The following is a 25,780-nucleotide window of genomic DNA, read 5'->3' on the forward strand; positions in this document are numbered from 1 at the left end:
ACCTGCGGACCTCCGGAGGTTTCAAAACTACAACTCCCAGCAAGCCCGGACAGCCGATGGCTGCCCGGGCTTGCTGGGAGTTGTAGTTTTGAAACCTCTGGAGGTCCGCAGGTTAAAGACCACTGCGGGTGGGGGAGTTCACTCGAGTATAAGCCGAGGGGGGTGTTTTCAGCACGAAAAATCGTGCTGAAAAACTCGGCTTATACTCGAGTATATACGGTACTTATATTTATTGATATCTAACACCATATGGTCTGATTAGACACATTACATTGTATTTTACTGTCTATAGTGTCTGCTCCTTTTGTCCAATACTTACCATATGGAGCCGGCGCATTGCTTTAGATATGACGTGAGGTCTGCCATGCGCGCGGCTCCTGTCTGCATCTTGTACTGTTCGTTGTTCTGCCGGGGAGCCGGCGCATGTGTGCTGCGCTGACACGTGGGTTTGTTTACATGGCGTCCGAGGCGCACGCGCACTGAGTCTACATACCGTGCCCTTTCTTGTCTTGGTGAGTGTGCGCTCCGGCCCTCTGCCTCTCACACAGGGCGGGTGGGCGCATGTGCCGTGTGCCTCTTTCTTCCGGCCGTCATTATTATCCCCGTGAGTAAGCGCATGCACCATAGGTTCGGCGGCGTGCACTCTTTTAAGTTTATACCAATTGTGTGCATTAATTGTTTTATGTGGAATGGTTTTAATGTATATTGATTGAATAATTAATTTATGTATTATATCTTGTGATTTATTCTGTACTGCCGCTCACTGAGGCCACGCCCGCTGGGCGGAGCTACATCTGTTTGGCGCCAAATAGGTCTTATTTAAAAGGCACCAGTTTGTTGTACATGCTATTATGCCCATTTGCCTGATGAAGGGGATCCCATGCCCCGAAACGTGTAGCACCCTGGCTAAATAAATATATATAATTTACTTATCACCATCATATGACTGACTCTGTGGATCGCACGTGGAACCGGGTTTTCTTTCTACATCTACATCCTGCTAATAATCGGCCTGCTGACTGCTGGATCCGATACCGGGAGGCTGCACCACTATCTCTATGCGCTTGTGTAGTTGTGTCATTTACACAACCGTGCCAGGTGAGAGGACCACTGAAATAATTGTGCATCCTGCATCCACCTACATCTACATTGTCTAGAATATACTGTCCTATGAGGAGCTCTGCTTTTTGTTTTATAAATATATGAAGTTTCATAGAGAACATAGGAACTTTCAGCCGTGGCAAAAGTTCATGCGTATGGGGAAGTCAGTAGAGATAGCCACCAGCCAAACGATCGGTTGGTCGACACCTACTAAAAAGCGTTTGACTAGCTTTAAGCGACCACATGGTGCTAGACATGAGAAGTCCACCTACCACAATACATACACATACAGTACAGACCAAAAGTTTGGACACACCTTCTGAGAGTTTTCTTTATTTTCATGACTATGAAAATTGTAGATTCACACTGAGGGCATTAAAACTATGAATTAACACATGTGGAATTATTGACGTAACAAAAAAGTGTGAAACAACTGAAAATATGTCATATTCTAGGTTCTTCAAAGTAGCCACCTTTTGCTTTGATTGCTGCTTTGCACACTCTTGGCATTCTCTTGCTGAGATTCAAGAGGTAGTCACCTGAAATGGTTTTCACTTTACAGGTGTGCTGGTGTGCAGGAGGAGGTGTGATGGTGTGGGGATGCATTGCTGGTGACATTGTTGGGGATTTATTCAAAATTGAAGGCATACTGAACCAGCATGGCTACCACAGCATCTTGCAGTGGCATGCTATTCCATCCGGTTTGCGTTTAGTTGGACCATCATTTATTTTTCAACAGGACAATGACCCCAAACACACCTCCAGGCTGTGTAAGGGCTATTTGACCAAGGAGCAGAGTGATGACCTGGCCTCCACAGTCATCGGACCTGAACCCAATCGAGATGGTTTGGGGTGAGCTGGACCGCAGAGTGAAGGAAAAAGGCCAACAAGTGCTAAGCATCTCTGGGAACTCCTTCAAGACTGTTGGAAGACCATTTCAGGTGACTACCTCTTGAAGCTCATCAAGAGAATGCCAAGAGTGTGCAAAGCAGTAATCAAAGCAAAAGGTGTCTAGAACCTAGAATACAACATATTTACACACTTTTTTGTTATGTATATAATTCCACATGTGTTAATTCATAGTTTTGATGCCTTCAGTGTGAATAAGCAAGTGTTATCGACATATATATAGAAAATGCTTCCCACCTCACTCATAGTCTCCTGGGAACAGTGAGAACTGTAAACAGAACCTCAATACTAAACCCCAGGGCACTACATACCATGCAATGTATAACTGGGGATCTTACACTTTACTTCTTTATATAGTATTACCACAGTTTACTTCCATGATGTAAAAAAAACATTTATGGACAATTATCAACGGGTTTAGTCAGGTTTTCTTTACTATAATTGTCGGAAAATTGTCGCAACTGCGACTACGCGATTTTTCGTGCGACATTTTGACTGGAAAGCGAGAAAAGCAAGTTTTCCAAAAATCAACTACGTAGTAATAATTTTAAAATGGACTACGGGTAGTCACGTATTTATTAACTGCGACAGTCGCAACTGCACAAAAAAAAAGTCGCAACAGGATTAAAAATTGACTAAATTTACTCCAGCTCAAACATGGAGCAGAAAAAGCTACTACCAAAGTAAAAAAGGAAAAATTGCTTACGAGAAAGAAAATTATCAACAGGCTGAAACCAGTTGATAAATAAGTCACACATAAGCAAAAAAAAAGTAAGGAAAAAATTACTAAAAAAAAAGAATACATAAGCAAACATTGATAAATGTCCCTCATTAATCCTTTTCTACATGCTTTAGTGCCGTTTAACAGGGTAGTTTTGTCTTGAGGGGATATTTGTCCCGTAAGAACTTGCTGTTTTTAAGGTCACAGGTGAAATTAGGTTATGGCTGAAGGGATTACTACATTCAACTATCTTGTCACCTAAATTACAGAAGTGACCGGCTTTTTACATTCCACTGACTGGGCAAAACAACATGCATTATCCCTGAATAGGATATAGTCGATTACTATCGAAACTGCAGAAAATATTCAAAACACTTTCACAGTGAAGGCTTTGGAACAGGGCTGTGGAGTCAGAATTAGTCTTAGGGTATGTTCACACGGCAGAATTACTGTGCGGGATTCTGTAGAAGAATGCTGACGTAATTTATTGTCTATTGATTTAAATGGGATTCCGCAGTCCCACTGCTTTCCGCATTCCGCAAAAATGTAAGGCTAGTCTTATGTTTTGCAGAATTCTGTGGCAGAATCCCATTAAAATCAATAGGGCTTGAATATTGGCAGCATTCTGAGAACACAGAAATTCTGCCGCAATTCTGCCGGATTTCACGCGGAATTCCACAATTCCATTCAGAACAGAATATCTGTGCAATTGTGGAAATTCCGCCGTGTGAACATACCATTATATGGAGTCACAAGTGGCAGAAATTTTACAATTCCAACAATAAATATATATATTACATATGATTAATATTGTATAACTAATGTAGTAAATGAAAAGCTTGTTATTTACTGTCACAGGTGATGCAAAGCCTAATGTTACCATTTTACTATAGTTAGTTTGTTATTACTAGTTATTATAACTAGTTGGAGAGTGGAAGACTATAGGAGTTTGATTTCAAAACCACGGAGAAGATAAGCCAATCACAATGAGCAGTTACCCACTGATGGCAGACAGGGTGTTCACTGCTAATTTTATTTAAGTTTTTCATTTTTTACTGTTTAATGTCTGACTGTATATTTACCCTCTGTATTGTGAAGTGCCGCAGAATATAATAGCACTATATAAAGATTAGAATTAGCATTAGGGTATGTTCACACTGAGGAATTGGAGAGGAATTTACTCGATTAATTCCACTCGCTTATTCCTCTCCAATTCAGTCAGCAGTGAAAAACCCAATAGAGTTTAACTTTATTTCCGCTCCTCAGTTTACACTGAGGAATTTCCGCAAGCGGAATTCCGACACTGAATTCCATTCCACATGAAGAATGAACAATGCGGAATCCGCATCTTTGTCCTATTGAAATCAATGAAATTTTTTGTATTCAGCCCGGCGCCGTTCCTCGTGGAATTGGCGCTGAAATTCTGTTCCCAAAAAAAAAAAAAAAAAAGGGGAAATTCTAATCGGTGGTTGTCGTCCTGCAAAAAAAAAAAAAAAAAATACCTGTTTCCTCCTGCAACACGGAAATTCCGTGGCTGAATTTTTAAGCGAGTATTCCTCGCCAATTCCTCAGTGTGAACATCGCCTTAGTTACATAGATATTATAACCCAGTAATGATAACTTTATTACTAACAACATCAGTAAAGTGATTACCATATATACTCTAGTATAAGCCGACCCGAATATAAGCCGAACCCCCTAATTTCACCCCAAAAATCTGGGAAAACTTATTGACTCGAGTATAAGCCTAGGGTGGGATCATCCATTATCCCCCCCTCCCCTGTCATCATCCAGACCCCCTCTCATCACCCTCCGTCATCATACAGACCTTCTCTTGTTGTCTACTCACCTCCCCAGTTGTAGCTTTGTCGGTCCTCCCCAGTTGTAGCTTTGTCGGTCCATCCTCGCCTATCTACATTGCAGGGAACGTCCGAATTTCAGTGGGGGAGGGTGAGCCGGTCTGAGCCGTCCGTCTTGACTGGGAGAGCACTCTTCTCCGCTCTGAGCAAGCCCTGGACTAGTAACGTTGCTTTGACAACGCCGTAAAGGCACATCCATGCGCAGCAGATGCCCGTGCGCAGGGACGTCCCTGCGCAGCAGCGTCAGTGCATGGTCTCTAGTCCGGGGCCGGCCCAAAGAGGAGAAGAGGGCACTCCCGGTCAAGATGGACGGCCAGACCGGCTCACCCTCTCCATTGGAATTCGGATGGTCCCTGCTGCGTAGATAGGATAGGATGGACAGCCTGGCCCATCCCTTCACTACCCCCACCGGTATGCCTGAAGCACTTTTTTTTTGTTTTGTTTTTTTACTCGAGTATAAGCAGAGGGGGGGCGTTTTCAGCACAAAACATAGTGCTGAAAAACTCGGCTTATACTCGAGCATATACAGTATTTTAAAATCCACTGTGACTATATACACCAGTGAGTTGTCCTCTTCTGTCACTTAGGGCAATTACTGACCTAATAGGCTGATATTCCTCTGTGTAATAGGACTAGTGGTGATCAGCCAATAATCCCATTGATTGCACATGCTAAAAAATCTTCATTCATCGGCCAAAGATCTTCCCCATGAATACTGGAGGGAGAATGGGGCATGAATAATCCGGCCATCATTTGTGCGGCCCTGCCTGCACATTGGTTAGGTCATGTAACTGCTAACTAAACAAGCACCAATCTATGCTCGACGGCAATCACTATTGGGAGACTGTCAGGAAGTCTGTCAGGCATTCTTTCTGCACGCTTGACAGATCTCATATAGCCTTACCTATTGAATGTCTAATCCACCTAGCCACACCTAGACAATCTCATCTTTACATAACTAGATTAGACATAACTAGATAACTAGACAAGATAACCATTTTATTACAATTTTTGTGAAGAATGTATCGGCTTTACAAATTTTTACTTTTAATTTAATGAGAAATGCTCTTTAAAAGTAGCTATAGTGACTTCCACTCCCCGGTGGACTCCCTCACCTGCCATGTGACTAGACTCCAAGGATAGGATTTCAGCATGACAGCTCCATCTGCTTTATTTATACAGTGGCATTGAGAAGAAAAGACCCGGTGCTGCCAGCTGCACCATGGAAGCATCCACAGGTGCGGATCTCTCTGGGTGTTCTCATGAGACAGCGTCAAGCTCCACGCTTCATTTAGTGCTAAAAGGAATCATCCAGATATAACTGATCTACAGAATCATGTGAAAAAACTCCATATAAAATAACCTAACTAAAACAGTAGAAATTGGATTAAAATATATGGTTGAATACAATATTCACAACGATACGGGAAGTTTAAGGTTGGGTTTACACTTGATGAGGTATTTAATTTTACGCATGGATTTTCCTCCATAATCGTCGAAAATCATACCCTAAAAAACTGCTGCCATCACTTACAGCCAACAATTCAAAACCATACGGAACATTGTTTACAAGCATTTACACTTACTAAAGGAAGATAAGAATTATCTAACATTTTGGCACATGGGTTAGGCTCCGTTACTCCGTTTTTAAACATCTGTATGAAGTTCCATCTGAAAACCAGCTGAAAACGGCAGTAACAAAATTCTATACGTCCATTAGAAAATCCCCTTATAGTCTTTGGGATTTTTCTAATAGCCGTTTTAACCCGGTATAGCCCGTTATTGATAACGGACGTTATTTTGTGACAGAAGATAGTAACGGAAGAAATAGTTCATGAACTATTTCTCCCCCTACTATCTTCCATCACAAAATAACAGATAATATTTTACAAGCAATTTTGGTGTTTTTTTTTATTTTTTTATTTTTATTTTGTAACTAGAAAATGATAGACCAAAAAAATCCTCCCATAAAAATGATGTGTTGCTTGGAGTGCATTTCTTATTTCACTATAGATTTGTTGCGCAAAAACATATAAATAAAAAACACTGTTGAAAATACAATGAAAAAAATAGTGCAGTGCACATTCAAAGCAAATTTATGGCCTATTCCTACAAGCCATATGCAAGTGTTCCCTTCTTGTAAGATCATATAAGCAGCAAAAGACATTAGGAATTTACATATAAATGATTCATATTGATCAAGGATAAACAGAGGACACGGATTGCATAAACAGGGCTATTATTTATGGCTTCTGACAATCTCAATCCATATACTGTAGTTGAAGAGTGAGTCAGTCTATCCCCCATTTGTAACATACTTACTGCACTTTATCATAACAATAGTGAATGGGTGTGTCCTTTATATGGTCTAAAGGTGTGTGTTCCCACATTCACGTTTTTGATGCAGTTTTTTAAGCAAAGCTGGGTTGGAACAAAAATGGAGGACAAGTACAAAAGACTAATAAGGAGATTTATCAAAACCTGTGCACAAGAAAAGTTGACCAGTTGCCCATAGCAATAGCAATTTTTAAAAAGGCCTCTGAAAAATGAAAGAAGCAATCTGATTGGTTGCTATGGGAAACTGCTCCACTTTTTCTCCGCGCAAGTTTTGATAAATCTCTCCATAAGATTTTTTTTTTAAACCCAGTCTTGGAAATTGATGGGTTCACACACACAGTATTTCGATCAGTATTTATAGCCAATGTTAGGCGTGGATCCAAAACACAGAAAAAGGTGCAAATCTTTCCATTAGGGTTCATGCACACCACGTTTTTGCAATACAGTTCCTGTATCAGGTTTTTGATGAAAAACAGATTCCTCAAAACCTGACTAAACAATCAAAACATGTGTACAAATTTCCATCCGTATATGGTTTGAAAAATGATGTCCGGTTGTATACGTCCTTTAAGAAAAAAAGTATACGTTTTTAACTTTTCACTCCATTTTGAATAAAGTTTCACTTGTTTGAAATTCCAAGAAAAAAAACTGCAAAGTCAAAAACCGTATGGTGAAAACCGGATGGAACCGTACGCACATACTGTTCTGTCCAGTCCCATTGACTCCCATGTTTAAAAAAAACTGTATATGGTTTAATACGGTTTTTCACCGGACCAAAAAACTTGGTAGACTACGGTTTTTGGTACAGGTAAAAAATGGACATAACCAAATAAGACGCAATACGGACTAAACCGGATGATGCGTTTGACATACGGTTTACAATGTTAAGTCAATGCATACGGTTTTCTATACGGTTCCGTACGGTTTTTAACTTGAAACCGTATACGGGAACTGTATAGCAAAAACGTGGTGTGCATGCACCCTTATAGTGTTTCTGTGTATCAGTTCCATTTCTGGTTTTGTCTGAAAGGGGGTTTTACCATCAGGCAGTTATCCACTATTCACAAGATAGGGGTTACATGTCTGATCACTGGAGGTCTAACTTTCACCCCCACAATCTCGAGAACAGGACTCCCAAACAGAATGCTGAATAGAGCAGCAATGTGCCTATTTGACCACTACCTCATTCGTTGTTTACAGAAGTGCTGAAGATAGCAGAGTACAGCACTCAGCACTCCTAAAGATAATGAATGGCTGTGGGGGTCCCCGCTATCTGACTCTCTGTGATCAGACATGTATACCCTATGTCTATGGTGGTAAAACCCCTTTAAAGTGTCTATGTGACCCCCACCTGAGTCAGTCTTTTAGTTCACCAAGAACTAGGTCTGTACAAGTGATACATAATGGAACTTAATTCAGCCATTGATGCTGCAATAATTCAACCAAGGATTATGACAAAAATTGATACACCATTTATATTAATAAGGGTGGGTTCACACTACGTTTTCTCCCATACGGGAGCGCATACGGCAGGAGGGAGCTAAAACCTTGCGCTCCCGTATGTCACCGTATGCGCTCCCGTATGTCATTCATTTCAATGAGCCGGCCGGAGTGAAACGTTCGGTCGGCTCATTTTTGCGCCGTATGCGCTTTTACAACCGGACCTAAAACCGTGGTTGACCACAGTTTTAGGTCCGGTTGTAAAAGCACATACGGCGCAAAAATGAGCCGACCGGACCGAACGTTTCACTCCGGCCGCTTAATTGAAATTAATGACATACGGGAGCGCATACGGTGACATACGGGAGCGCAAGGTTTTAGCTCCCCCCTGCCGTATGCGCTCCCGTATGGGAGAAAACGTAGTGTGAACCCAGCCTAAGTTAATATAGTATTTAGACTAGATATGCAGCAACACACATTATATTTGTAAAGCCTTCTGCTCTCATTTTTAGCAGTGTGTCCGACACATAGAATGACAGTACAGATCTCTACAATACCTCAGAGAGCCAATGTGCTAACCCTGCTAGTCTCTACACAGCAATGTCCTACATAAACGAGACCCCCAGCAAGGAACAGTACCATGTACAGCTTACTTTCACAAAACTGTGGCAAAAAAATTAAAGTTTGGACAACAGTTATGGTCAAATGACAACGACACCTATGTCGCAGTCGTCGCAGTATAATATGCAGTCATGTATTTGCAAGTTACTCTCAACCTAGATAAGGCTGGGTTCACACTAAGATTTGTAACTACGGTTCCCGTATATGGCTGGGAGGTGGGGCTTAATCGCGGCGCCCGCACTCAGCCGTATTCGGGAACCGTATTTAATGCATGTCTATGCGCCGACTGGAGTGAACCGCAGCCTCCGGTCGGCTGCTTTTTCGGCCGCAGGCAAAAACGTGGTCGACCGCGTTTTTGCCTACGGTCGGGAAACCGCATACGACCGAAAAAGCAGCCGACCGGAGGCTGCGGTTCACTCCGGTCGGCTCATAGACATGCATTAAATACGGTTCCCGGACCTTGGTGGGCTGAGTGATGAGGAATGGTGTATAGTCTTGTCGCTTGCCCCGTCATTGTCTCTGTCGGAGGCTAACAGATTGTCACAGTTGTTCTTTCTGCACAGGGTGTATAAGACCCCTCTGTTCTTACATAAGGTTGGTGTTCAGTCCGACTCTGCCTGCCCTAGGTGTGGGGAGCTGGAGGCTCACCTGCCTCACATGGTGTGCGCGTGCCCCGTTTTAGATGCCTATTGGGCTGATGTGTTAAGCCTTATCAGGGATGTTTATGGGGTTACACTGCTTAGAGAACCTAAGGTATGCTTACTTGGTCTTATTGGATGTGATAAGGAACCTTCCATGAGAGAGGTGGGGATCTTATGTGTTCTGTACCAAGCCAGGAAACTGATTGCGCAGTACTGGTTTAGACAGTCTCCTCCGGGTGTAGCTGATCTTATTAACAGAATATGGCAGATAGTACGCTTGGAGAAAGGGATATATATTAAACGTAACGGTCAACGGAAATTTTATATTTGGGGACCCTGGGTACGCCATTTTGACCCCCCCGAGGACTGGTTCGTAATTGCTTGTGACCCCTCGGCCTGTGTTTATGTTAAGATTGGCTTATGGTCTGGGGAATCTCTGTATGTGGCTTCACTCTCTTCCTTGTCTGCCCTTTTCTTTCTTTCCTCTTCTGGTGGCTTTGTTGGATTGCCTGGGGGTGCTGCTTGCTGGAGTTGTGTGCGCTGGGATTGGGGGAGTCTCCCTATTGGAATATGAGTATATTAAAACCTCTAGTTTATTGCTTGTGTATATTCCTGCTCCTGCAGAGGGAAGAGATAGTCCATCTCTTCCCTCTGCAGGAGCAGGAATATGTATGTACAGTGGGTGGGGGATTTATTGTTGGGGAAATGTTTTCGTATGTTTAAAAATGGTTAAACTATTAATAAAAATATCTGATTTAAAAAAAAATACGGTTCCCGAATAGGGCTGAGTGCGGGCGCCGCAATTAAGCCCCTCCCTCCTCCCAGCCGAATACGGGAACCATAGTTACAAATCGTAGTGTGAACCCAGCCTAACGGTTTCCTCCATGGTATAGCATACACCTCCTGAATTAGTGACAGGAGTCCCAAATCTCTACCCTGGGCTACTGTGCAATTTAAACCTTAAAAGGGGTATTCTAGGAATTTCTTTTATTTGACTATACTACAGGGGTTGTAAAGTTAGTGTAGTTCATAATATAGTGTTTGTACCTGTGTGTGACGGTTTTCTCACAATTCTTCTGTGATTTTCACCCCATTTTTTTTTTACCGCATACAAAATGACTGTTTTAGATTTTTCCCAGCTTGCAATGCGGCCGAGACCCGACATCACTAGTCAGCTGATGACAGGGAGCCTGTCTGCTTCAATGGGTGGAGGGATCAATCTGCAACTAATGCAACAGCTGTAGGCACCCTGATTGAAAACCACAGGTCTTTTGAATGGATGCAGATCATTTCTGTTTCAATGGGTGAGGTGGCTGATGTGGGGGAGGGAGGAAAATGGAATTATGGGATTTGTAGCCAAAAAAAGAAAACTGAAACAGGAAATACCAGTTCATAAAAAGCTAGCCACAGTGTTATGGTAATCTCACAACATAGCCATTTAGCCCCAAGACAAGCGCAGATCCTTCCTAAGCATGTCCATTACTACCTACCAGGTACATACTAAAATCACCTTATGGTGGATAACCCCTTTAACTCTCTACTTTGTGGTTTCCTGGACTTCCTGTACACTGCACATCAGATATTGAGATGTCACTCCAACCTGCCTACAATACCAGACAGACAAGTTATTGCTGGCTAAAGGCTTGGGACACAGAGTGGACAAAGGCTAAAGGATAAACTACACTGTAAAAATAATAAGTAAAGGGTTACTCCTTTGAAAACATCTTATACCCTATCCAAAGCATAAGGGTTAAGATGTTCCAGAGGCGGGACCCCTGCGATCTCCGGGCCAGCAGCAGTGGCATCCGGAACACAGAAGCTAGCAGCTTACGCTTTCGTGACGTCACGCCACGCCCCCTCCATTCATGTCTATGGGAGGGGGCGTGGCGGCCAGAACAAAGCCATCACGCCTCATCCCATAGATGTGAATGGAGGGAGTGTGGCAGCTGGCATTGCCAGTCATCCAACATAGAGCGGAGTTCACTCCGTGCACCGAATGACAGGGGTGCAGTGGATAGGGAATAAGATGTTTTCAGCGGAGTACCCCTTTAAAACTCTATACTGTCCATGTGCTCATATGAAACAGCAAATATCAATTGTATTTGTCAGTATTTGTACCCTCAAGATTTGTGCTTTGGAATTAGTTAGAGCTATATAAATAAATATTATTATTATTATTATAACCGATGCAGGTCAGTCCACTGTACAGTGACACTGGTTTGGTAATACTAATAGACCTGTAATGGATTTTCCTGGGATCATGGGGGAGACTTATCATTGCATTTAAAGCTGCTTTTTTTTTTTGCTAACTGAATGCGCACAAAATGTTACATGTGCGCCTAAGCACTTTATCTTGCGACTTGTGGGTACACATAAAGTAGCAAACAGTCTTACATAGGGAACTTTAAAGGGGTACTCCGCTGCTCAGCATTTGGAACAAACTGACAGCCGTCACGCCCCCCTCCCATAGACTTGCATTGAGGGGGTGGGGCTATGACATCACAAGCTCTTGACACCGGTGTTCGGAACAGTTTGTTCCAAACACTGAGCAGAGTACCCCTTTAAGTTTTCACTTTGCAGTGAAAAAAAATTATGAAATGCTAATGTCGCACGTAGGTATCAAAAAAAAGTTGCAAACCCCTCCAAAAAATTTGCAGGCCAAAGGCAGGTCAGATCTAATTAACAAGACTGCCTACTGTGACTATTTGTGCAGAAGGAGGAATCATACAAAGTGGCGATCTAAAGTGATTTATTGTTTTTTGCTTATGGGGGCCAAATTTATCAACCCCCCTTGATAGTACGATAAATATGTTGCACATAAGCAAAACCAAAGCAAAAATAATTACTTCGAAACTCGCTGTCCAGAGACAACTATTTTTTTTTACAGGCACATAACATAGTTTCCATTGAAGTGGTTATCCAGGAATTGAAAAAGATAGCTGATTTCTTAAAAAAATAAATAAACAGCACTGCCTCTGTCCTCAGGTTGTGTGGTATTACTGTACAACTTAGCTCCATTCACATCAATGGAACTGAGCTGTAATATGACACACAATAGGAGGACAGGTGTTGTGCTGTTCTTGGAAGAAATCCGCACTATTTTTCTAATACTCAATATCCCCTTTAAACCAGATCAATGTTAAGGAAACTAACTAGGCAGATTTAGGAAAGCCGGGGATTAACTCCACGAGTAAAGGCCAAGTGTGTCCAAAAGTTTACATGAACTCCATTCACTGGTATTGTGATGTAATTTGTGGCAGTTTTTCAGTATGAAATCCACACTTTCTGAACATACTGTTAGGCTAAGTTTCTACTTGTTTTTTTGGGGCAAAAATGCCAAGAAAAATGCCAATTCTGCCTGACGTTTTTTCGGCCCAAAAACGCTGCATGCCAGATGTTAGCAGTAAATCCATGAGAAATCGCAAAATTCTTTTTCCACTTGGCGTTTTTCAGGTTGGCTTTTTTTTAATCCTTTTGGCTCCTTGGCGGTTTTGCAAAGTCGCAGCATGTTGAGCTAATGGCATATTTCTCCCTGAAATCGAGGCTTTTTTGTCCCATAGAAGTCTATGAGAGTGAAAAAATGCCAAGAAAAACAACATGTGGGTTTCAGCGATCCAAAAAAGTGATGGAGCTACCTTTTTTTAATAAAATTTTGTAGGGTACCATTAAAAACTAAAAATGAAAAAGGTACGGTAGTGAATGAAAAAATTGTATCTAACAAAATGTATCTTTTTTATAACAACATTTGTATAAATTTTTAAACAGGAATCAATTTATGTGTGAGGGCAGAGACCTAAAAATGTAGCCGACAATAATAAAAATGTAGTTTGTGTGTGTTTTTCACTTTCTTCTTCTTCTTTTTTTAGGTAGTACTACTACTTCCAGCATGGAACACACTGTTCCATGATGGGAGTAGTAGTACCTGTACTAATTGACAGATCGCCCCGAGTCTGTCTCGATCCTCCTGTATAAATGTATAGATGCGGCCGGCCGCTCTTCTATGGTCCCCTGCACTGCCGTATATATACACCTATTCATATTTCCTGCAGAGAGCTGTGATTGGCCAGATGGTTCCAGACAATCACAACACTCTGTGCGAAATATGAATAGGTGTATGTATACGTCAGTGCAGGGGACCACAGAAGAGCGACCGGCCGCATCTATACATTATACAGGAGGATTACAGTGGGTGTCAGGAGTGACATCCACTGTGATCTTTCCTTAACTGCAGGTACTACTGCTCCCAACATGGAGCAGAGTGTGCTCCATGTTGGGAGTAGTAGTTCCTGCAGTCAAGGACAGATCACAGCGGGTATCACTCCTGACACCCGCTGCGATCGTCCTATCTATTGCAGAGATGTGGAGCAGCTCCGCATCTCTGCTCTGTACTCCGGACAGTGATATGAATAGAACATCACTCATTCATATTTCCCGCTGAGAGCTGTGATTGGCTGCAACCATCTGGCAAATCCCCACTCTGGGCGCAAAATATGAATAAGTGATGTCCTATTCACATCACTGGCCGGAGTACAGTGCAGAGATGCCAGTGCTGTATAGAACCGCTCCGCATCTCTGCTACATTATGGAGGATCGCATTGGGTGTCACGCCTGACAACCGGGGTGATATATCTATTAGTACAGGTACTACTACTCCCATCATGGAACAGTCTGTTGTCTGTTCCATGCTGGGAGTAGTAGTACTACCTAAAAAAATGTAAAAAAAACAGAGGGGAAAAAAGTGAAACACACACTGTATTAAAAATGAAATCAAATTTCGGTATAAAAAAATACATTTTGTGAAATACATTTTTTTCCATCACTACTGCATTTTTTTTTTTTTTTTTGCTACCCAACAAATTTTGGGTACCAAAAAAAAAACGCCAAAGGGGCCAAAAATGCAATTTCCACTCAAATGCAAAAACGCCAGAAAAAAACACCAAACACAGGAGAATGCTAAAGCGCTTTTTCTGGGTTTTTTTCCCGCGTTTTTTGGGCCCACAAAAAAACAAGTAGAAACTTAGCCTTAGGGCTCATTCACATGGGCGGATTTTCAAGCAAACTTGCAGTGTGTTTCCCACTGGGAGTTTGAATGGGCGCGGGCTCTCAGATTTTCAGCAGCAAAATTTGGAGGGTCTGCAGCGTATTTTCTCCAGCGGAAATTCCGCTGCCGAAAATCTTCTGCGGACAGCCTACCCCTATTCAAGCTCCAAGCAGGAAACACGCGTGAGTCTGCGACAACAAGCCCTTGAGCTAGGTTGACATGAAGCAAAACACACGTGAATGGATCCACATGCAAATTGACCTGTGGTGCGGATTTTCTACTGCAGAAAGTACACAGGTTGTGGATTTGCCCATTTAATTCTATGATGAAGAAGAGATCTGTAACAACATCCTACTGTTGCGGATTCTGCTGTAGATTACCTGCAGATCCACAGCAAAGTATTGTAGTCCAGAGAGCTCAGAAAAAAAACATTATCATCTAGCACTCGTGTAGTAATGCTTACCTGGTCCCCCCTACTGATTTCAATATACCTGACCTTCAGTGATGGCGGGTAGTGCCAGGGTCACATGGTTATTGGAGGCAGATTAACAGAGCTATAATAATTAAAACATTTTGGGATCAGGTTCTCTACACCACAGACAAATAAGCACGATGGTAAGGATTTGTTTTATAGACTTCCCTGCATATTTTGGCCTAAATTGCTGCAGAACTTCCTTCAGCAATTCTGATGCCTGCGAATGTATTTAGGACATGTTTACATTTAGCTTATAGGCTGTGAATATTAAGATGTGTTTAGTTATACCACAATAATAAATCAATCTAACTAAATAATTGAATCCAGCATATACGCTATGTGTGAACATACCCTGACTGTCTATGTAAGCAAACACTGCCAATATATTCTATACTTACAGAAAACTGTCATAACATGGACAGAGGATATGTATGTTGTGTATGCTCAGAAAATTATTTGTGGCTAAAACATGACAGTGAATTCAGTCGTGTGTTTCTAAAGGACCCCTGTCAGGAATCTAGGGGTCTGTTTCCGCACAGTTTGTTTAACTGAATCTGCAGTTATACGCGGTATATACAGAAGAAAGATCTTCTTGCTGTAGGGAGGAAAATCCTGCCAAAAGCTCCTTTTCCCATGAAAAATATGCTCAATTGTGTGAGAAGGAAAAAAAATCATCACGCAGGCATTGTGTTTCGTGATTAACTTGGTTGTGACTGATACCTCTGTAAAGTGATCCAGAATTTCCTTATCCAATTGTACAAAAGACTAGTTCTGAGCGATCTGTCTTAACATGTCACTCCTGGCTCTAGCAGGAATCCTTCAGTAGCTCTGTTTAGTCTGTGTCTGCCCAATGTCTGTAGATAAGAGGGGAAGGTTTACGGGGAGAATGTACTAAGGAGACCGAAATCAGTCCTCCCTGCTAGTACAAACTTCATGAGACTTCTTAGGCAACATATTGAAGTATCCTACCATGGAAACACAACACACGTCCATCATATGCTACTTACATGCCGAGTATACTGGGATATAGAAAGATGGCATACACACTGGGTCCTTTCACATTACAGTGGACCCTCAAATTACAATATTAATTGGTTCCAGGAGGACCATTGTATGTTGAGACCATAACTCTATAGAAACCAGGTAATTGGTTCTGAAGCGCCAAAATGTCATCCAAAAATAGGAAAAAGGGAGAATTAAAGGGGTTCTTCGTGGCTTAAACATCTTATCCCCTATCCAAAGGATAGGGAATAAGATGCCTGATCGCGGGAGTCCCGCCGCTGGGGACCCCCGGGATCATGCACACGGCACCCCGTTTGTAATCAGTCCCCGGAGTGTGCAATGCAAGCCTACGGGAGCGTAGGCTTTCATTGAGGGGCGGAGCTTGACGTCACACGCCGGCGCAGGCGTGACGTCACACGCCACCCACCCTGTAGTCGCCGGTAATCAGTCCCGGAGCAAACACGCTCTGGGGACTGATTACAAACGGGGTGCCGCGTGCATGATCCCGGGGGTCCCCAGCGGCGCGACTCCCGCGATCAGGCATCTTATACCCTATCCTTTGGATAGGGGATAAGATGTTTAAGCACCGGAGAACCCCTTTAAAGAAAAATTAAGTAGATAACTAATATAGATAAAGCAAGTACTTACATATAAAAGTAATAAAGATCAGCTGGGAGCTGTAAATCACGGTCTATGTCAGTGTTCGGCTGTCCAGGCATGCTGGGAGTTGTAGTTTTGCAGCAGCTGGAAGCACCCTCTTTGGGAAACACTGGTCTATGTAGAGGACAGAAGCTTCTTCAAGGTCCTGTACAGTACACACAATGTCCTAAAAAAGTAACATGGAGCCGCCCTCACCTGGTGTCCAAAGGAGCAGCTATCTTTGGCACAGGTAAAGAGTACAGAACATGTAATACCTCCCTGTAGTGTAGGAGGCGCTACCAGACACCAGTCAGTGCATACACTTCAGTAATACAGGTAAAGTGTACAGAACATGTAATACCTAGGGGGCGCTACCAGACACCAGTAAATGCATACGCTTCAGTAATACAGGTGTTTTACCAGTGAATGCCCATTCTGATTGGTCGGTTCTTCCAGCCATTGACTGGTTTTACAGATCTGGACTGTCTGTACATTGTATGTTGAGTCTGGTTTCAACTTACAATGGTCCAGAAAAGATCATTGTATGTTGAGGCCATTGTAAGTTGAGGGATCACACAGCAAAAGCATATCCACTATAATGAGATTGTCCTACCAGACGATCCTCTATTGGCGGACGCATTCTGTCCTCATAAAACAGCCATCCATAACAGAGTCAACTGCAGGTGTATATAGCAAGTAACCCAGACCTCCTCTGGATCGATTCACATACTCCCCATACTTATATGTCTATTGGGAAATTTTATTAACAAGTAACACTTTATAATATCAGATCTGTTGGCAGTCTTCCCTTGAGAACTAGTACTGCATGTAGACTTGGGTTACTGAGGACGATGGGTTACTGCGGCGCTGACCAGGGATAGGCACGTCAGGTGAGTAGAAAGAAGGATTTTATTTAAAACAATGTAATGCGTGTCAACGCGCTTGCACGGCTTCATCAGCCATGACAATCAAGGTGAGGAGGGATCTTATATATACATAGAGCAATATTAACTCTTTCACAACCTGCATTGTGTTCTTAACACTAGTTAAAATCGTTAAAATACATTTTTATAAAAATCGTAACCATACAACAAATTCACATAGAGTATAGGATATAGATGTGAGGGATATGCACACATATACAAAGTTACTTCTTTTTTCCCTTTATAATTCCCCTGAGAACTGATCTTATAGACGGACAGTGAGATTGGATGTTATTTGTTTACATATCAATATCCATGCAGACAAGTCACCTACATATAGATCAATACTCTGTGCCGGGCAATCCAAAACCAAAGTGTTCTGCAGATGAGCCATCAGTAGGCACACCTTGGCACAGCTAATATTACTAACTTACAGCACTACAGAAGTTCCCAATAAAAGCAAATACAAGCAAAAAACAACTCACAGTACAACATATATAGTCACACATTATGCTAAACAGATAAAATCTCAGCTACACCATATGTACAACAGACATTCTGTTCTGTCAACAATGACCTCTCAGAAATACATAACACTGGGAATATTTTATAGAATTCTACTACTGTAGTATTACCAAGTACAATAATAACCATCACCACCAGCTGGATAAAGGTCAGTGATCAAATACTAAGCCATGTTCTGTAAACTCCTCCAACAGGTCCCCTCTATGGGCACTGTTTTTGGTTTATAGGTTCTCATCACTGACATGGTGAAAGTGTACCTGTCATCAACAAAAACTTTTTTTTATAATGTAGATATTTCCATTATATGTATATTTGTAATAAACATTGGTTAAAAAAAATGTGTATATTTTGGGTGAAAAAAAATGCTGTCTCTGCAGCTTTGTCTGTGCGTCTCTAATAGGAGACCGAAAACAGGAAGTGAGGGCAGGATAAGTAGTGCTCTGTGCAGGCTCCTGGCTTGTCAATCATCCTGCTGTATGAGCTGGGAGTGTGTCACAGAGCCCTGCTTGTCCACCATCACTTCCTGTATTTGGACTCCTTATAGAGACACACAGGCAATAGCTGTAGGGACATATATACACATTTTTCAACCAATGTATATTACAAATATACATTTAATGGTTTGTGCATCCTCGTGTACCCCACTCCTAGCAATAAAGCTGCAGGTTGCCAGAGTGCCGTGTCATTCATCTTCTACCAGATAATACATTTAATGGTATTATCTACATTATATAAAAAGTTTTTGTTGACGACAGGTACACTTGAAGTAGCAGGCACAGAACCACACATCATCATGAAAGAACCCCTGAAAAATGTTTCACTACCAGAGATCCCATTTTGTCAGTCCTCATTCCATACATCTAGACCGCAGGTGAAAGGGGTTATCCAGAAATAGGAAAACTATTTTTCTTTCCAAAAACAGGAAAACACCTGTCCTCAGGTTGTGTGTGGTATTCCAACGTTGGCTTCAGGAACTGAGCTGCAATAATACCACACACAACCTGAGAACAGGTGTGGTGCTGTTTGTGAATGTTTTTTTAAAACCTGGATAAGCCCTTTAAGTTTGCAACTCCTGTAAAAGTGACTGGTCTGGCTGATGCGAACTTCGTGGAGTCCCTTACCAGGTTTTACCAAGTCTGTAATGGCACAGTCCATCCCCAGAAATACAAGCAGACATGGCTTAATATGATGTACATGGTTTTGGCCTGAAGTTTATGCACTGACCAACAGAAAATTCTGGACTACAATAAATACGCGATAAATGCTGTATTAACTGGTTAAACTAGGCATGACCTTTGGCCTCCATAAACCATCACTAAATGTATTGGCCACCTGTAACTAAGCTACTCACACAGTGAATTCAAATCTATATTATAGCTGGAAATATACAACTAGAAACATCACTGATACCCTTATTAGGGAAGGCAATCAACAGCAACAAAACCAGTGCCAACAAGGCACAAAAAGCCTGTTACTCCTAATAATAAAACAAAACTTTTATTTGGTATATGTTAAGATAGACGTGGATTAAAAATACCTATATTTTCTCGGTTTTATGAAAATTCATAAAGTGACATAGTGTGGGATGTACTAGGAAGACTATTGAACACCTAATACAAGGGCCAATGCCACCATTGGTGGCATTGGCCCTTGTATTAGGTGTTAAATAGTCTTCCTAGTACATCCCACACTATGTCACTTTATGAATTTTCATAAAACCGTGAAAATATAGGTATTTTTAATCCACGTCTATCTTAACATATACAAAATAAATGTTTTGTTTTATTATTAGGGGTAATGGGCTTTTTGTGCCTTGTTGGCACTGGTTTTGTTGCAAATATACATCCAGCAACATCAGATGTGTCTTTCATGCATCACCATTATTAGCCAAATAAAGGAACCAATAAAATCAATCACAATACATTCTGTGTATTAATATTTGTTATCACAAGTCCCCCGACACATGTGCTGCAAGCAATAAGCATAACCTAACTTCAGAGATAAAGGATGATCTTGGATGCCGGTTATGTCTATGACAGTACAGGCTGTAAATCTTCAGCACCACTGCACCCAGCACATGCTCATACAGGCTTAATCCAGCTGCCGAACCTGTCACATTGTCATTTACAGTAATCTACATAAACTACAGTATGCAGATAGGATACAGGACTGACTCACCAGTAACAGAAACTCTCATCTGGGCTTCCAGGGGTCTATTGTTGTCCAGGTCTTTACTGAGCTTCAGGTCCCCAGTGGATGGATCCAGGATGAGAAGATTTAACTCATTGCCCTGAATAAAGCTGTAGTGCAGGGTATCAGATACATCAGGGTCATACGCTGGGATTTTCCCAATTACCCCAGAGGGGAAGCTGTTGGACTTATTGGTCACATAGTTGTTAAAGATGATTTCAAAGTCCTGTAAGACAGGGTCATTGTCATTCTTGTCCAGCAGTTTCACATGAACGGTAGCCCTGCTTACCAATGGTGCCGAGGTTGCCTGGACCACAATGACATACTCAGTCTTCACCTCATAATCTAGGTCCACCAGAGCGGTCAGGTCTCCATTAAAAAGATCTAGCTGGAAGACCTCTGGATTGTTACCTTCGACTATCTGGTACATTATCTGGGCATTAGTTCCTTCATCTGGGTCCGTAGCAGTAATCCTGGCCACAACAGAGCCCACTGGACTGTTCTCCTCCACAAATATATCCAGCTCATCCTTTTCAAACACTGGAGGGTTGTCATTGATATCTAAAACAGTGACCTGGATGTCTACTGGGGCTTTCAAAGGTGGGTTCCCTCTGTCTACTGCAAACGCCCTGAGGTTGTACACAGGTACATTTTCCCTATCCAGACGACGGTTTGTCCTAATAATACCAGAGGTGGGCTCGATGTAAAAATCACCATCTCCATCATCCCCTCCCTGAAATGTATACATGACCCTCCCATTCATACCAGAGTCTCTGTCTGTGGCAGATATCTGAAGCACACTGGTCGAAATTGCTACGTCCTCAAAAACAGCACCCTGGTACCTGTCCCTTAAAAACTGAGGCATATTGTCATTGGCATCTAGAATTAGTATCTCTACATATGTGGTGTCAGACTTTTGTGGAATGCCATTGTCCTTAGCAGTCACTGCCAAGGTATAAGATGCCTGATCCTCATAGTCTAGCTCTATCAATGAGGTAATAGTGCCAGTGTCAGGGTCTATCTTAAACTGGGGAATGTTGTCCTCCATGATGTATGTTATTCTAGCATTTTCCCCAGTGTCCTCATCGGTTGCACTTATAGTAACTATAGACGTGCCTATGGGTTTGTCTTCACTCACACTCACTGTGTAATGTGAGCTTTGAAACACTGGTCTATGAGTATTGGCATCAGTGACGTTGATGAAGACCAGAACAGTGTCAGAGCGAGTGCCATCAGAAGCGGTGACAGTGAGGACATACTGCCTCTCTTGCTTGTAATCCAAGGGTAGAGCTAAGGTGATAAGCCCACCCCCACTCTGGCTGGTAATGGAAAAGCGATTCCTGGTGTTGCCACTAGTGATCTGGTAGGTCACCACACTATTGACATCCCTGTCCACGGCTGTCATCGTGAGGACACTGCTTCCCACAGCAGCATCTTCATTGAGTCTCAGTTGGTAGACCTTCTCAGTGAAGGTAGGGTTATTGTCATTGACATCCAGCACAGTTATAGTCACACTAGCCGATGAACTCATGACTGGCTCTCCATTGTCTCTAGCCTCAACTCCAAAAGTATAGGATTCCACAGTTTCCCTATCCAGCTCTATTGACACAGTAATCCAGCCGGTATTGTTGTTGATGACAAAGGGGAAGTTTGGGGAGGTATCTGTTAAACTATATTGTATCCTTGCATTTTCTCCAGAATCGGCATCATTGGCCTGGATGTGAACCACTGAGTAGCCTATAGGGACATTCTCCAGGACGGTGGCCTGAAATGGAGTGCTAACAAAAATAGGAGCATTGTCATTGACATCCACCACCTGCACGGAGACCATTCCGGTTGTGTTGATTAAGGGAGGTCGGCCGCCATCTTGTGCTTTTATCCGTAATGAGTATTCCCTGACAGCCTCAAAATCCAGGGGATATATAACATCAATGTCTCCAGTGAAGGAATGGATGTAGAACTGACCCTTGATGTTGCCACTCACGATGCTGTAGTGTACCATTGCATTGTTACCCTTGTCCTTGTCTGTGGCCTGGACCTGCAAGATCTTTGTGTTGGGACTAACGTTCTCAGGGACCTGCACTACATATCGCTTCTCTGTAAACTGAGGGTAGTTGTCATTCTCGTCCTCTATGTAGATGTAGACTGTGGCTGTGGCACTTTTGGGGCCCGGGTCCTTCCCTTGGTCAGTGGCCTCCACTATTAGCTGGTAGTCGGCCACAGTCTCCCTGTCTACCTGCCCCCTCGTCCTTACTACCCCAGATCGGGGGTCAATTTCGAACACAGCGTTTACTCCGTCAGCATTGACCAGTCTATACAGCATGTTGGCATTAGAGGGGGCATCCCCATCTGTGGCCCTGATGGTCATTACTTCGTAGCCTACTTCCAGGTTTTCCCTAATGTTTTCCCTATATTCCGACTGCTCGAACACCGGGACATGGTCGTTGGTGTCACTTACTGTCACTGTCAGGTAGGTGATTGCCGATCTCCTGGGAGACCCAAAGTCGGTGGCAGTCACCTTGAAGACATGGGTGTCTTTGGTCTCCCGGTCCAGTGCCTGGGTGGTGGTCACTATGCCAGCCTCTGCATCTATGTGGAAGTAATCGGAAGACCGGCTGTCAAACAAAGCCTCCATGTAGTATTCCACCCTGCCAGCCTCGCCCTGGTCCTGGTCGGTGGCCCGCAGGGAGGTCACCTGGGTCCCCGCCGGCTCGTTCTCGGGGACCGAAGCTTGGTAGTTGTGCAGCTGGAACTGCGGGCTGTTATTCAGGCTCCTCTTCAGCCTCCTGTAGCGCTGGGATGGCCGCACATAGTCCTCCGCCAGCAGCCTGACCCGCACCGGCAGAGCACGGGGCTGGCACACCAGGTGCACGATAGAGTCCGGGCAGTGCACTCCGGGGGCCCCCCGCAGCCTACAGTCTGATGCCCCCAGCACTGTTCTCAGAAGCTCCTCGGTCCGGGGTACCAGATCCGGGAGAAAACACCCAGCCATCCCGGGGGGCGCCCAGTACTCCAGGTCCACAGTCCGGTGCTGAAGGTGGCAGCGCTGCCGGGGTCCCCGCACATCCAGCCTGATGCTCAAAGCAGTCCGTCGGCTCTCCGACCTGAGCTCCACATAGAGCGGGGACAGGCGGTCACACCGAGCCCCGCTCCTCAGCCTCCCCGTCTCCTCCAGCTCCGCGCTCAGCACCCCTCGCAGCCGGTACGTCCAGTCCGAGCCCAGGGACACATTCACCGCCACCCCGGGATACAGGTGAGCATCCAGCCCGTCCGCCGGCTGCAGCAGCCCGAGCACACACAAGCACAGCGCCCACATCTCCACTGTCAGCGCGGGCTGCGGGGCGGCATGCCGGGCACTCTCCGCAACTTCACCTACACGTCCCACGTTAACTTTACGAGTGATTCCAAAATGGCTCCCTCCCCCTCACAGGCTGCGCCGCTCCTCTGCCCTCCTCCCCCCGCACTCCTCATTACCATAAACCTGCTCCATCTATCGAGCCGCCCTGCTGGGAGCTTCCCACAGCAGCCCCCCAGTCACCTCAGGAGGAGGAGGAGGCTAATAGTATGCAGGTCACACTGCTGCACCGTGCCTGCGGCACCGCACTCTGCTCCAGGGAGCCTCCGCCGAGTACACAGCATCTCCGGGCCTCTATACAGTACCCTGCACCATCAATACAGTACCCTGCACCATCACAGCCTCTACTATAGACAGTACCCTGCACCATCACAGCCTCTACTATAGACAGTACCCTGCACCATCACAGCCTCTACTATAGACAGTACCCTGCACCATCACAGCCTCTACTATATACAGTACCCTGCACCATCACAGCCTCTACTATATACAGTATCCTGCACCATCACAGCCTCTACTATATACAGTACCCTGCACCGTCACAGCCTCTACTATATACAGTACCCTGCACCATCACAGCCTCTACTATATACAGTACCCTGCACCATCACAGCCTCTACTATAGACAGTACCCTGCACCATCACAGCCTCTACTATAGACAGTACCCTGCACCATCACAGCCTCTACTATATACAGTACCCTGCACCATCACAGCCTCTACTATAGACAGTACCCTGCACCATCACAGCCTCTACTATAGACAGTACCCTGCACCATCAATACAGTACCCTGCACCATCACAGCCTCTACTATAGACAGTACCCTGCACCATCACAGCCTCTACTATAGACAGTACCCTGCACCATCACAGCCTCTACTATAGACAGTACCCTGCACCATCACAGCCTCTACTATAGACAGTACCCTGCACCATCACAGCCTCTACTATAGACAGTACCCTGCACCATCAATACAGTACCCTGCACCATCACAGCCTCTACTATAGACAGTACCCTGCACCATCACAGCCTCTACTATAGACAGTACCCTGCACCATCACAGCCTCTACTATAGACAGTACCCTGCACCATCACAGCCTCTACTATATACAGTACCCTGCACCATCAATACAGTACCCTGCACCATCACAGCCTCTACTATAGACAGTACCCTGCACCATCAATACAGTTCCCTGCACCATCACAGCCTCTACTATAGACAGTACTCTGCACCATCAATACAGTTCCCTGCACCATCACAGCCTCTACTATAGACAGTACCCTGCACCATCACAGCCTCTACTATATACAGTACCCTGCACCATCACAGCCTCTACTATATACAGTACCCTGCACCTTCACAGCCTCTACTATATACAGTACCCTGCACCTTCACAGCCTCTACTATAGACAGTACCCTGCACCATCACAGCCTCTACTATAGACAGTACCCTGCACCATCACAGCCTCTACTATATACAGTACCCTGCACCATCAATACAGTACCCTGCACCATCACAGCCTCTACTATAGACAGTACCCTGCACCATCAATACAGTTCCCTGCACCATCACAGCCTCTACTATAGACAGTACTCTGCACCATCAATACAGTTCCCTGCACCATCACAGCCTCTACTATAGACAGTACTCTGCACCATCAATACAGTTCCCTGCACCATCACAGCCTCTACTATAGACAGTACCCTGCACCATCACAGCCTCTACTATATACAGTACCCTGCACCATCACAGCCTCTACTATATACAGTACCCTGCACCTTCACAGCCTCTACTATATACAGTACCCTGCACCTTCACAGCCTCTACTATATACAGTACCCTGCACCATCAATACAGTACCCTGCACCATCACAGCCTCTACTATATACAGTACCCTTCACCATCACAGCCTCTACTATATACAGTACCCTGCACCTTCACAGCCTCTACTATATACAGTACCCTGCACCATCAATACAGTACCCTGCACCATCACAGC

The 25,780-nt window shown here is 43.9% G+C and overlaps 1 protein-coding gene across 4 annotated transcripts in view; it reads right to left on the minus strand.

Annotated features, from left to right (window-relative positions):
- The window catches only part of CELSR1 (cadherin EGF LAG seven-pass G-type receptor 1), a 174,727-nt gene extending 150,747 nt beyond the window's left edge, over nt 1-23,980 (minus strand). For all 4 annotated transcript variants that reach the window (XM_056573691.1, XM_056573690.1, XM_056573689.1 and 1 more), the window contains exon 1: nt 20,413-23,980. In XM_056573691.1, coding sequence (XP_056429666.1) covers nt 20,413-23,740 — 3,328 coding nt within the window. In that variant the 5' untranslated portion in view covers nt 23,741-23,980. The remainder of the gene's footprint in view (nt 1-20,412) is intronic.
- Nucleotides 23,981-25,780: the final 1,800 nt, after the last annotated feature.

The sequence above is a fragment of the Hyla sarda genome, chromosome 4, assembly GCF_029499605.1.
Source record: "Hyla sarda isolate aHylSar1 chromosome 4, aHylSar1.hap1, whole genome shotgun sequence".
NCBI classification, from domain to species: domain Eukaryota; kingdom Metazoa; phylum Chordata; class Amphibia; order Anura; family Hylidae; genus Hyla; species Hyla sarda.